The sequence below is a fragment of the Synchytrium microbalum genome (assembly GCF_006535985.1).
Source record: "Synchytrium microbalum strain JEL517 chromosome Unknown SmJEL517_scf0053, whole genome shotgun sequence".
Lineage (NCBI taxonomy): Eukaryota > Fungi > Chytridiomycota > Chytridiomycetes > Synchytriales > Synchytriaceae > Synchytrium > Synchytrium microbalum.
The window spans coordinates 159,403-172,727 of record NW_022158402.1 but is presented as its reverse complement, the minus strand read 5'-3'; the positions used below and the strand labels follow the sequence as shown (position 1 = coordinate 172,727).

Genomic DNA, 13,325 nt, shown 5'->3' with positions numbered 1-13,325 from the left:
GATATATCATATCCACAACTCATTACAACAAGTTGCTGAATTCAGCACGCCTGCTTTTCAAATTTGCGCCATGGGGATGATTTTGGCTCATCTATATCGTGGTATCCACGCCTGCTCTTTATTCGTTTTGCGTGTCTTCGCTTCATAAGCCAGACACATTCGAGCACATCACGCAGAGGTCGAACCAGCACGCCTACGAATGAAAGCTAGCACATTTGACTTCAAGTAATTGGTTTACTTATTAGATGTACAATCTCCACTCTCCTTCTCACCGTTTTTTTAAATGGTAGACCAAAATACCCCTCCCCCACTATATGTACCCTTGCCCTACTCCCACCCCCCATCCCCCCTCTCTCCTACTTACCCCTATCCCCCCTCCTGTCCTCTACCCTATCTGTATCTCCTACCCCCAGTCCTACCCTATCCCTGCCCCTACCCCTATAACCAACAAGGTAAGAGCAGTAGGATACGCGATATAGGATACACAGGGTAGCATCTATAGTCCCAGACGTGTATGCTTGACCATGGGCCAGATCCCCAAACTGTATTTACACTGCTTTTGTATAACATAAAAAGGAGGCTCAAATCATCTTACCCAGATACAAAGACAGTGATAAAATAATAATGTCAGGCAGAGCACTTTTGGCAATAGGCTTATTAAAACCAGAATTCAGAGCTCAAGTGATTCCCGAGTACAAGGAAGTGGTAGATTTGTTGCGAAAGAATGTGAAAGGTAAGTAGACTGATCTCTGACGAATACATTATTGAGAGGCTGGAAGAGCCGAAGCACGCATCAGCTGTAAGTCCGCTTTACAGTCTGAATATGAGGAAGCGCAAAAGTAAACTAGAAACGACAGCCATCGCTGTATTACAACACAGCTGGCTAGTTTTGTGACATAACAACCAAATCAAAGCTATTCCGTAACCATGCAAATTCTAGGATTCAACCAGCTAGAGTTTTTGGTTGGTGTAAGCAATCCAAATGAATATTGTTTTCTTGAAGAAACTGTTGACCCAACCTCTGTCCAAGCTTTTGGTATGCATTCTGGCAAATGGGAATACTTGTTTCCTGATAAAAGTGTTGACATGTGTTACGCAATAGCCCAGACGGAGCAATTCCAATCACGCTTCAAGAGAGTTTTGTCAATGAGAGATGGTCTGCCGTTAGTAAGGGTGTCATTTCGGCGGTCAAACCTTCCATGATGTAACCTGCGTGACTAGGTTAAAAATGTGGATGTCTTGGATCCCAAATACCAGCATATCAGAAAAGAAGGGGCCCAATTAATCATCGTTGCAAGTTTCAAAGCTAAAGCCGGCAAGGAAAAAGAAGTGGTTGCTACTTTGAAAACCATGGCCGATGAGGTCCTCAAAAATGAGCCTTTCTGCTATGGGTACACTCCAGTATGTCAGTTACTTGTATTTTCAAGAGTCTAGACATCTGTTTCAGTAAGAATGACGGGTCGCTGATTCTCGTTTATGTAGCTCCAAGTCAGCTCTGACAAGTCGCAGTTTTTGGTCGTTGAGCGGTACAAGGACGGGCCAGCAGCCAGACGACATGGGTGAGTATTCATTCTTGTCATCGATGGTCTGCAATTCCCTAGCTTTCATAGCTTTTTCACTCATCATGTCCTTTGTTCTCAAATCTGTAGTTGTCATCCAAACGTTAAAGTCATCGTCCTACACTTCGTCAGTCTTTTGGATGGTGGTGTCAAAGTCCATGACTTCACTCCTGCATGATGTTGGCAGTAGGCTGAAGCCCAACGAATGTGGTTAGGTTGGCCCTATTGAACTTCATAGTCGTAGACTTCTTGTGGTTTGAATACTTGGATCGTGAACATTCCCTGATTGCCAAAATACAATTAAGAATTAACTCAGCAAAAAGGTCTCAACATAAATTGGGCGATTCGATGAGACACTCACATTCTACATAGTTGGATAGAGACATCATCAGAAAGTGTCTAAAAGGAAGTACGCATTGTTACATATTCCAGGCTAGAGGTGAATTCATTTAGTGCCACAATCCTTCTTAAACACATTGTTGCAACGGAATCGGATAATCCAACAATCAAGCATCATATATCCGACCTCGAGGGATATCAGAGTTTCGAAAAGATGGCTGGAATATGACACCTGACCACGAGATGAATCCATACCATGCTTTATGGCTTGAATATGATGCCTATTTACCACTGATCAGTAACGGCTCTCACTGGAATCAGGAATGTCCATTGAATAGGCGTAAGTGTCGTCTCAACTAACTTGAGGAAATTGTCTTTATAACCAGACTCATCTTCAAGTTTGAATGTCGAATACCAAAAGACGACCAATATGATTCCAATTTCCATTTAAGCCAGAATCCTCGTTTCCTTAGAGGCTAAGCAGCCGGCTACCCATTGAAATGCAGACGATTCTTGAGGCAGCGGAAAAATATGATGCTGCATGGAAATGTATGTATGCCAGTAGTTTCAATCAACGCTACACATGGCGAATTCATGTACCGAATTCGGTTTACATCGATAGCGAGATAAGGATTAAGGCATTAAGGCATCGCTTCATTCCAGGCGGCCTGCACTTGAGCAATGTTGTGATTGAAGTCAATAAGCAGACTAATGCCAAGCGACGACTTGCAGCACCCCATAATCCTTGTCATTAATGAATATTCATTGCGCAACTGTCGTCTTTGCGAGGGCCTAGTCTCGTTGGTGTGGGTTTTGCTGGCGCATTTCAACATACAGAATCCCAACATAGCATGGATACCGAATATCCAACAGAGGAGGAAGTTGATCATCCCCTTTTACAAGTACCAGAGGCTGTCCAAAAGTCGGCAGACCAGAAACTCGTAAGCTTTCTTGTCGGCAAGTGTTTTTTTTTTCTAGTATTTGACAAACGACGCAACTATTCAATGCAGGAACGATTAAATTTGAATGCATGGAAGAAGGCCAAGGCTTTTGAGCTACAACGAGTGCTCAAACGAGTAAAGGCGTTACGTTTGAAGCTCGGGTAAACAATTTGCTCTTGAACATCAACTTCAAGATTCGCATTGACGGAATGCTCATTCATCAATTTATAAACAGTGAAACCGATGTGCCTGAAGAAGTTATTGTGAGACGAAAGGCAGATCTTGTTAAGCTTGAGGCTGACCTGGAAGCTTTGTTGGACAAGGATCTAGAAATGACACCAACAGCTACATTCGATGAACAGCCCTCTTCCCGATCTAGAGTTACGAAACGAATCATATCATCAAAGACATATGTGAACTCGCTGGAACATGCATCATCTGAGGTGCAAGACTTCATCACGAAAAAGACCAAACCCAAGTCTAAAGATCCTAAAGGAAAGGATTCGATCGAGCCCATAGAGTCGGCCAGTGCGCCTGCAATGAAACGAAAGCGAAAGGATAGGAGTATTGGCGATGATGACCGTCTTTCAAATGAGGTCAAACGTCCTAGCAAGTCATCGCCGCAGCTTCTTAGCGCCGGTGATGGTAAAGGAGCATCTATTAAAGCTAGAATACATCAATCATACGATAGTGATAGTGATGATACGAGACGAAATAGGCCTGGTCAACAAGCTAGAAGGAGGTACGAGAATCTTGTGGGTGTCGACAAAAAGTCTAACTCTTCTGGCACAATAGAAAGTGGGAGTCCTTGTACGGTGATCGTGCCAAACACATACAAAACTCCCGATATAGTCGTTCAACACAGTCTGGGACCAATTCTGGTGGTAATCAACATCAGAGATTTGATGGGCAGCCAAGTACAGGACAAACACAGTCTCGTAACACTACAGATACGGTTGGAAACATACAACCACATCCAAAGATCCAGCCTGATAAACCTCTGCATCCATCTTGGGAATTGAAACGACAACAAAAACTTAAACAGGCCTCGTCACTCGAATCTACACGCGGTACGAAAATTGTATTTGAGTAAAGCTTTTATAAGTTGTAAACTATATTTTGTAAGTAAACTTGTATTCATAAAACAGCTCGCCTGCCAATTCTAGCGCTGCTTGTTTTCACCTGATGCCTAACAAGCTATAACGTGGATTTCTTCCATGTTGGGTCAAACTTCTTTTTGTCAAGGCCCGCCCACACTTCTACGTATCGTTAAACAAACCCTGTCAAAACGGCCTCAAAGATACACCAGCAACCAAACAACACTCACTGTAGTAGTCCTTTTGCAGAACTTCTGATCCTGGCCCTTCAAGAGCCCACTTTGAAACTGAAAGTGCCAGCGATGACTCAAACATAAAAGCCATTGACCCAGCATTGATTCGGAATGGCACAAGTTTCTAATGGCATTCAATTGAGGTAAGAATCTCTATCTACTTGTACACAACAAACCAGAAAATAACCTCTGTTGAAGCAGCTTCCATGGTTGCGGCATCAGGCCCATGTGCCGTCATCATCGAATGTAATGAGCAACCACCTGGTTGGAACCCTTCTTTTTTGCCATCATAAGCACCAGATATCAACCCCATAAATTCTGACATGCAGTTACGATGGAAGTATGGTGGTCTGAAAGTGTTTTCTGCGACTAGCCATCGTGGAGGAAATATCACAAAGTCGGCAAGGGCGACTCCTGGATTTCCAGTCTTTACCGTCAATACAGTAAAGATGGACGGATCTGAATGGTCTTTCAATACAGTGTTGTACGGCACAAAACGATCCAAGTCATATTTAAACTTTGTAGAGGCAATGAGAGTGACGTTTAGTCGAGCGTTATATCATATTCGTGCTCATTACGTGCGCTTACCGGTACATAGTTTCCATGCCAAGCGACCACATCGAATGGGCTGTGACTTTGAGCAGCAGCAAATAGATTGCCTTGAAATTTTCCAATGAGATTGTAGCTGACACCGGGTCCATCAATATCTTCAAAGCAGGCAGTTGGGTGCATGAAATCTCTTGGGTTTGCCAGTCCATTCGCGCCTACGCCGAGACAACAGCGTTTGTGAGCTTGAGGGGAAAACCCGATGTTTCAAATACAAGAAAGATTCTTCAGCAACACACCGATTGGCCCTAGATCAGGTAACTCAAAGTGTCTGTCAAATGTTTCAAGAATATATCCTCTTGAAGGTCCATCTGGCAATTTAACAGAGTATCGAATACCACGCTAACAAGAAACAAACGATGAAGAGTGTTGGAAAACGGTTTGGTTCGGAACAGAAACAAAGACATCCAGAAACACGACATCAAACTTACGGGAATGACACAGATTTCGTTGGGTTGAACAAGGAGCCAACCAAACTCTGTTTGAATGTTGAGACTGCCTTCTTGTGGGACTAAAGATTATTTTGTGAGTAGAATATCGTGGCCGAGACATACACATCCCCGTGTACCAATGAGGAAGTCGCCATCAGCATCGTAGAATGCTTCGTTGGTCATGTTTTTGTTTGCGCCATAAACGTAGATGGCTAGACCATTCTTTGTCGAAGGTTCTCCAGCACCGCCTAAGGATTACCAAGATGGTTGGTGTCCTGTACTTGAGTTTCAGTATATGAGAAGGCTTACAGATGCTCTTGATGCCTTGAATGAATGTGACATCTCCACTAGTCGGAATATCGAATGGCGACCACCGGAGCTGTGTTGGAGTAGATTCCACTTCCCTGTTTCCGTCAAAGGGCGACCAATTCTTGACAATGTTGTCTGACGCTATCTTGGAGTAGGGCAAATGCGTGACACTTGGTCGAACTGTGGAAGGAAGACGCAGGAACTTAGAATTTTCAAAGATCTGACGTAAATAGCTTCATTGTCCTTACTTCGATATAGCCACGATGAGAGGTTCAGTCCACGCGGTGCAGTAAAAGCAGTACCACTCAAATGCTCAGCAACTAGATAGTAGGGGCATACTTGAGGAGAATTTTGACCTGTGCACATGAAGTTGAGGCGCGTTAGATATGTTGAAAACTTGAGCAATCCAAAAATCAGCTTGAACAATCCAAACATCAGATGTTGACTCATACGCAACTTACCAACCGGTAGAGCGTCGGGAAGTGCTTCAGATGCTATTTTAGAGTGCAAAATTAGTTATTTGACACGGGTGTTCGACTCTGTAAACGTCATTGGAATCAGTAAACGTCGAATCACCAAGATGCGATCCAAACCCCGAGAGATATTTATACTTGTCGACAGTCATTTCGCAAAATGATAAAGATATGGCGCCAGCTAAAAGAAAAGCTTCTTTTCTTCTCAACTATTTGTCAAAGAGAAACCTCCTTCTGTTTGAGTTTACAACAGAAAGTGACGCGAACCACGAACAAGGGACGATCAGCTGTGCTTGAAAGAATGTTCTATTATATTGCCAAATGATGTGCCAGACATAAGATGTTTTCGCTCGAATAACAGCAGTTCTCGAATGACCATTATGATCACCATTTAGACCTACTTCCCAAAAGGCTATGATAGCTAATATTAGGCCTTTTTACTCTTGGCCAACGAATGCAGCAGCCTTGCGTTTGCTTCTCCTGTTTCGTTCACCATCGAAGTAAACACAGAATTTGGATTGGAAAGAAGTTCCAATGGCGACCCAAATTCTAGAACTTGTCCAGATCCCAACACAAGTATCTTGTCATAGTCTACAACCTATTAATCGCTCGTTACTGGTCTTGCTTCTGAATTTCTTGACAAAAACATGGCTTACTGTATTGAGCCGATGTGCAATAGTAATCACGGTGGACTTTGCAAAGTCTACGCGAATACTCCTTTGAATGCTTTCATCTGTCGAGCTATCCACACTAGCAGTTGCCTCGTCCAAAATAACTAGTTTTAAGCGTCAGGGCAGTGCTTTTGGGTTGAAAGCGAGTATTTTTAGTCGTTACCTAGTTTGGATCTTCTCAACATGGCTCTTGCCAAACAAATCATCTAAACACGGGAGGGGTTATCACTATGTAGGAGAATGCATTCCCAAACTAATCATCTTACCTGTCTTTGTCCTGTGCTCCAGTTCTCACCACCTTCGGCAACTCGACTTTCTAGCTGATCACGCATATTTGACACTGTCGGTTTTAAGTCAGCTCTCTCTAAACTGTCCCAAAGATCAGCATCTATCCACAACGTCGATGTTAAAATCGACACCGATGGCACCAGTAACCAAGAATTTGATTCATTTGGTTTTTGGAATCGTCACAAGCCAACTACTTTCAAAATAACTCACCACTGTGCTCGTGAAACGGATCGAGGTTCGACCTGATCGTGCCCGAAAACAGGACTGGTTCTTGTGGAATAATGGAAATCCTTGACCGCAAGTCACGTAGACCAATCTCTGCGACATCAATTCCATCAATACTAATCAGACCAGAGCTTCGTTCAACCAATCGCATGAGCGCCACAATAAGCGAGCTTTTACCAGCCCCCGTCCGTCCAACCACTCCAACTTTTTCTCCACCATCAATCCGGAAATTAACACCCATAAGAACGGCCGGGAGATCGTCCCTATACCTCAGGACAAGATCTTTAAAAATTACTTGCCCTGTAGCTGGAAAGTTGGAAGGTGGCCGTTTGCTCGTTACAGCCGCTGCTTCAGAGGGTAATCGATCCACATAATGCATAAGCCTCTCCAATGCGTTTGCACTAGATTCAAACTTGTTAACACAACAGAAGACGTCGTATTTGCTCCTTGTGAACTCACTTGTTTTCGGTCTAATGCAAAGGATGACGTTTGTTAACGACAAGCAAGGACTGTGCAACAATGCGAAAAATGTACCTGTGCGACGTTTTCAACGGCCCAATTTAGTGTGGTAGAGATCTGTAGACTATACGTTATGACGAGACCTGCAATAGCCGGCGACAGAGAGTACCTGTATGATACTTGGGAGGTAAGAACAATTTATTGACAGCGATTCAATAACACACATACCGACTCGAGACGGAAAAGATTGAAACAAGGAAAATCAGGAGCGCGGTCACCGTCTCCTGTTGATTCCGATGGAGTTGCAACGTAAGACTTTGCGCAATCACCAAAAAAAAAGGTTCTGCATTACCAATCTGATTGTGAGCCAACGGTTTAGACAAAGAGAAACATAAAAGGCCCTTGGAGATAAAGTCAGCTAAATTCAACACAGAATTCAGCAAAGTTTGTCTCACCTATCATTGTTATCCAACAATTTTCGCCCTTCTCTCAAAAATCGATCTTGCACACCATACGCTCGGATTGTAACCAATCCCGTCAATTGCTCACTATAATTAGCAAGCTAAAGAGGGGCATCAGATCATTGCAAGGGCGCAAGATATTGAAGATTGTCGTTTACCAAAGGCGACCTCGTCGTAGAGTCGATTCTGCGTAATGCCCGACTGCTAGAGCTATAAAATCTCTGCACGAATGCATAGAAGAAGAGACTTGGCACTAAGGGAGCCAAAAATATAGGAAAGATCTAAAAAGAGGTGAAGTTCAATGGAGTTTTCGAAACACTCTAAAACAGAGGACTTACAATGCAAATCAATACGAAGTTAGCCACCGTCAGACCTCCGGTATAAAGCAGCACTCGAATATTTTCCGGAATCAACGAATCAACAGTATCGAGATCTCTCGAGAATCTGTTGATGATTCTTCCCAGCGGAGTCGAATCAAAGAAACCTATGAATGGACGTTTGAGTGGATATGAACAACTATCACGGTTCATTGAATGTATCATACTCATAGGACTTCGGAAAACCTGTTCAACAGCCATATCGTGCATAGTTCTGGAAGCGGTTGCTCCCGTCCAAGCAAATACCAAGGACTGTGAGAGCAAGAAGAGAGTTTGGGCGACGCCCAGCGCGACATAAATCCCTTCATATCCAGTATTGTCGAGCGCAGGAAAGTGTCGATTTGCCCATTGAGCCAACTAATTGAAGCTAGATTAGACAAAGTCGGATGAGTGCGAAGCAACTCGCTTCAGAACAACTAACCCATTGATCGGTCCCCACTCTTGTTGCCTGAGTCAATATCACTGAACCCAAGACAATTGAAACAACCAGTCCACCGCCCAACATTCGACTATACCCAACATATCTACATGATGGATGTTCGTGAGTATCGCATTCTGGAAACTCAACAGAATTCTATGCTTCAAGTTTTATAAGACACGTACACTGCCATGTCTACAGATCCTTCTTCTTTTTCTTCTGCGACGATTAAAGTTGTTCTAGCTGTAGCAACAGCCACGTCCTCTGCTGTTGAAACATTGGTCGAAGTAATAGATGCTCGAGAAGCTCTAAAGGGTTTAATCGTTGTTATGGGCCTGTATTATTAATATGGTGCAATGAACAACAACACAACTTACCGACGCTTGTGAAGGGAGCCCATACCAACAGGCAATTCAGGAACCGACAGAGATAGACGCGAGTCCTTTACACTAGTCCTGCGATGTGGTGGTGTAGTCGATCCTGGTGTTGATGGCGGCAGTAATGAAGGAGTGGACACCTGAGTAGGCAGCTCCATTAGATTTATATCTTCTTCGTGTACATCATCCTCGACGCCCCCGTATTGAAGAAAGTCTTCTCTGAAAATTCCATCTTGAAGGGCCATGAGTTCTTGGAATGTGCCTTGTTCAGCAATACGCCCACCGTCCATGACAATAATATGGTCTGCGTTTGGAACGAACTAGACGAGATGATGAGCGAGAGTAAAGACCAGCATACAAACGAAAACGTACATGCAAAGCATGAGTGACGAGGATCCGAGTCTTGTTGCGAAGCGCTCCCATGATGCAGTTATCAAAAAGAGCTTTACCGACGTGACTAAAGGAGATATGTTAGAAACTGAGTGGAATTTAACTGCCTATATATAGGTACCTGTCGACAGCACTCAGCGGATCATCCAAAAGTGTAATGTCTGAATCAAAGTATGTACACCTGGCCAGATTAACACGTTGCTTTTGGCCTCCACTAATATGGAGCATAAGATGAGATTGGAACACTTGTCGATTTAGTTGAACGAGTCTCACCTAATATTGATTCCTATTGGATTAAAGTTTCAATACAGGAAAAGAAACATGTAAACATGAGTTGTCAAAGTATACCCCTTTCGCCAATTTCTGTCTCGTCTCCTCCAGGTAAAATTTCTAAATCTCTCTCCAAAGAGCAATCCTTGATGACTTGTTGGTATCGGTCTACATCAAAAGGCAGCCCAAACAATATATTGTCTTTGAGAGTACAGTTTTGGATCCAGCTTTGTTGTGCACAGTCTGTCCCAAAAAAGAAATTGTGAGGACACGCCACGGCTGCAACAATATAATTACTTACATCCGACTGTCCCTTCCACCCCGTATTCACCAGTCACACGTCTCATCTCTCCAACAATAGCTTGAAGCAAACTCGATTTGCCCGAGCCCACGCTTCCCACGATGGCGACAAGAGAACCTCTCTTGATCTCGAAGGTTAAGTCTCTCAAGGCAAAGCCAGCACGATGTATTCGACCGACGTTCTCTTCATCATCGTCTGAACCGTCCGTATCAGAATCGTGAGCAGGGTCAATCATGACTTTTTTTCGTGGTAGAGTGTCTGACGGTTTGCCATCAACTTTGAGAGATGTAACCAGTGGAGAGCCAGAAGGAGTCACAATGCCATTTTCAGATCTAAGCGTCTTGAGTTTATGATACTCCTCGGTGGATACATTACCAGAAACCAGCAAATTATCAACGACAGGAGACACTGGAGCAGGAAAAGGTGCTGATTCAGCAACTTTGGGATTTGGTAATGAGATTTCCCCTAGGTCTCTCTCATTATCGTCTTCAGCTGCCACCTTGCTTGGTTGATGGTCATCTGGCTCGGGGTCTTCTGCATCCCTAAAGAAATTTTGACCAAATGTAAGCAGTGGTAACAATTAAAATAGCAAAGCCTGGAAATACATACCAAGAAAAGGTTGCGTTGCGAAAGATAATAGCAGCACCTTTCGAGAATTCTGTGATGGTTTTTGAATCTTCCACTTCAGGAGCCATCAACACGGATTCAATACGTTTGATAGCAGTGTACGCATCAATGTACTAACAAGAGGATAGAGTGAGAGACAAGGAGAGAAATCAACAAGTGTAAGAAAACCTCTTACTGCCATGACCATCAAAGGCAACTAACAGACAAAACGAGGTGAGTGGTAATATTCTTGCTGTTTTGAACAAACCAGCCCTCAAAGCATACCTGTATGAGCGGAATACGCAGCAAGTAAAATAATGACAATGAGGTGAACACCTTTCCAGGTTGCAGTACGTTCCCGATTCCAACGTAGGTGATAAATGAGAATATAGCGGCAAATACTGGCATAATTTGTGAAATACTAAGAATTTCAAAGAGCGTTAGTATGCTTTATAAGTTTGGAAGTGACAGAGATTTACCTGGAATTTGCGGCACGAGCCATCATGATTTTACGCAGAAATCCAACCTCAACAGATCTAATCGCTCTCAGTACTTTCAAGAAAGACTCTTCCCACGCGTAAAGCTTCAGGAAGGGGATTGTGTGAGGAAGTCGCCTGACCAAACGGATTGTGAATTACCTTGATCACGCTATGCACGATAAAGGTATGTGAGTAAATTGCCAGTACCACTAACACAGGTTTTTAGAACAGCTAGCCAACGCATACCGTATTCCGCTGAAAGATTCCTAAAGGAGAGTAGCACGTCAGGAATCAGAGTATACAGGTGGCCTTTACTAGATAGAATGTGAGATCTACCTGCGTAATTTTGATCCTCATATCGGCTTGTTCGTTAGCCTTGACTCGGTTGTAGGTAAGAAGATTTCCTAAACTTCTTTGTATTGGTATATAAGCCACCAAGAGCGCTAGTCCAACTAGCGCCGATGGACCAATGAAGTATAGCAGCAACACCGTTGCAACAACGACTTGATATGGACAAGACCTATAAATATTCGAGGGCATCAGCAGAGTCCAGCGCAATACACAAAATCAAGTTAAGTACCAGATAAGATGAAAGTTATACGACACTTGCTCCATTCTTGATGCGTCCGTCGACATTATGTTTAAAAGTTTGCCACTTGTGAATTCTTGACGCGAGAGAGGAGACAATTTCAGACTCTTCTTCATCAAAATTGATATCATTGAGCCACGTAATCTAAATCCAGACTTGATTGACATGTTTGAAGATTGTGTCATGCACGATGTTTGCAACATTTGCAGGACAAATATGACTACAGCCAAGACATATCCTGTATAACCATTATCACTAGTGTTTACGCCTTGCAAGTATAAGATTATTTGCAGCATGATGACAGGCGATGCCAAACCGCAAGAATCGGCAACAAATCGAAATGCGCCGGCGAGGTACATTGTCCTTCCAAAAGCTTTGTGCAATGCAAAAAGTAAGGAAGGCGCATCCTTTTTGGTTTCCAGGTCCCACCAGAATTGAAGATTTGAAGCGAGCACTTCAGCAGTGTTATGATCTTCCAAAGGAGGGATATCGTCGAGTTCCAGAGTCCTCTTGTAGCCTACGTTTGAGAAGCGAGTTAGAATTTCAACGGTTCAATAAACTGTGCAATGAAACTGAGCACTCATATGAGACTGTCTTGAGGGCTTGAACGGCAGAAATTGATGTTTGCGACGAAAACACGGTTTCGTGGGGCCTGCGTTTCATGTTTGTGGTTTTACATACCGAGCTTGAGAAGAGGATTGAGCCATGATGTGGTGAGCTGAGTGAGAGCCCATCCTTTCGATTCGGGAACGTATACTGGAGATTGCAGCTCTGTGTTTTGGGATGCTAGTTAGTGTTGAACAGATCCCTTCGAAATCACGCAAGTTCCAATGCTGATCAACGTACGAGCAGCTCCCGCAGCTTTTGCCGCTGACTTTTTCGTCTTCTTGTCCGTCATTTCCATGAACAATGGTGTCTATGACGTGTGAAGAATGTAAACGTGAGTGGGCGAATTGTAAGTCCATGAAAAAATTTGTAACCGAGATCAAAAGGGCACCATCAGCATTCTACACCAATTAACGCCAGTCTGGCCCGTTAAGATTCGCGTCATGTTGTGATTGTGGCTCCTTCTGCTCTTGAAGTGGCAAAACTTGGACTATGGGCGAGAGAACCACTCATCAATGAGCCTGCAATGTCGCAAACTGTTTTCCAAGGAGTTATATGCGTCTCGACCGCATTGGTAGCCCTGTACATATGGAGATCCAGGAAGAAATTTCCCCCAAACTGTGGCGAAATCAAAACATCACTAGACCTTGTTGGAAATACTCCCATCGTAGAGATCACTTGTCTATCCAAGCTCACAGGTATCAACTCGTTTGCTTTATATCCATTTGCAAACTTTGACATAGTGTTGACTCAGGCTGTACCATTTTGGGAAAATGTGAATTCCAGAGTCTCGCCGGTTCATCAAAAGACAGAGTCGCCT

At 43.5% G+C, this 13,325-nt stretch overlaps 1 protein-coding gene across 1 annotated transcript; it reads right to left on the bottom strand.

Annotated features, from left to right (window-relative positions):
• Positions 1-4,326: 4,326 nt before the first annotated feature.
• On the bottom strand, positions 4,327-13,246 carry SmJEL517_g05634 (homogentisate 1,2-dioxygenase; the record flags this gene model as incomplete). The annotated part of the gene is made up of 38 exons (XM_031171560.1): positions 4,327-4,686; positions 4,758-4,933; positions 5,015-5,117; positions 5,207-5,286; positions 5,344-5,454; positions 5,516-5,695; positions 5,764-5,871; positions 5,977-6,009; positions 6,430-6,586; positions 6,645-6,763; positions 6,823-6,865; positions 6,926-7,023; positions 7,158-7,573; positions 7,632-7,642; positions 7,707-7,800; positions 8,087-8,193; positions 8,251-8,373; positions 8,431-8,576; positions 8,637-8,826; positions 8,891-8,993; positions 9,073-9,195; positions 9,265-9,584; positions 9,637-9,721; positions 9,776-9,868; positions 9,928-9,940; positions 10,003-10,167; positions 10,226-10,767; positions 10,835-10,965; positions 11,028-11,048; positions 11,117-11,252; positions 11,311-11,414; positions 11,470-11,479; positions 11,557-11,576; positions 11,647-11,830; positions 11,891-12,416; positions 12,581-12,685; positions 12,746-12,815; positions 13,202-13,246. The coding sequence occupies 38 exons, from the start codon at positions 13,244-13,246 to the stop codon at positions 4,327-4,329; spliced, it is 5,451 nt and encodes a 1,816-aa protein (XP_031022465.1).
• Between the last annotated feature and the right edge of the window lie 79 nt (positions 13,247-13,325).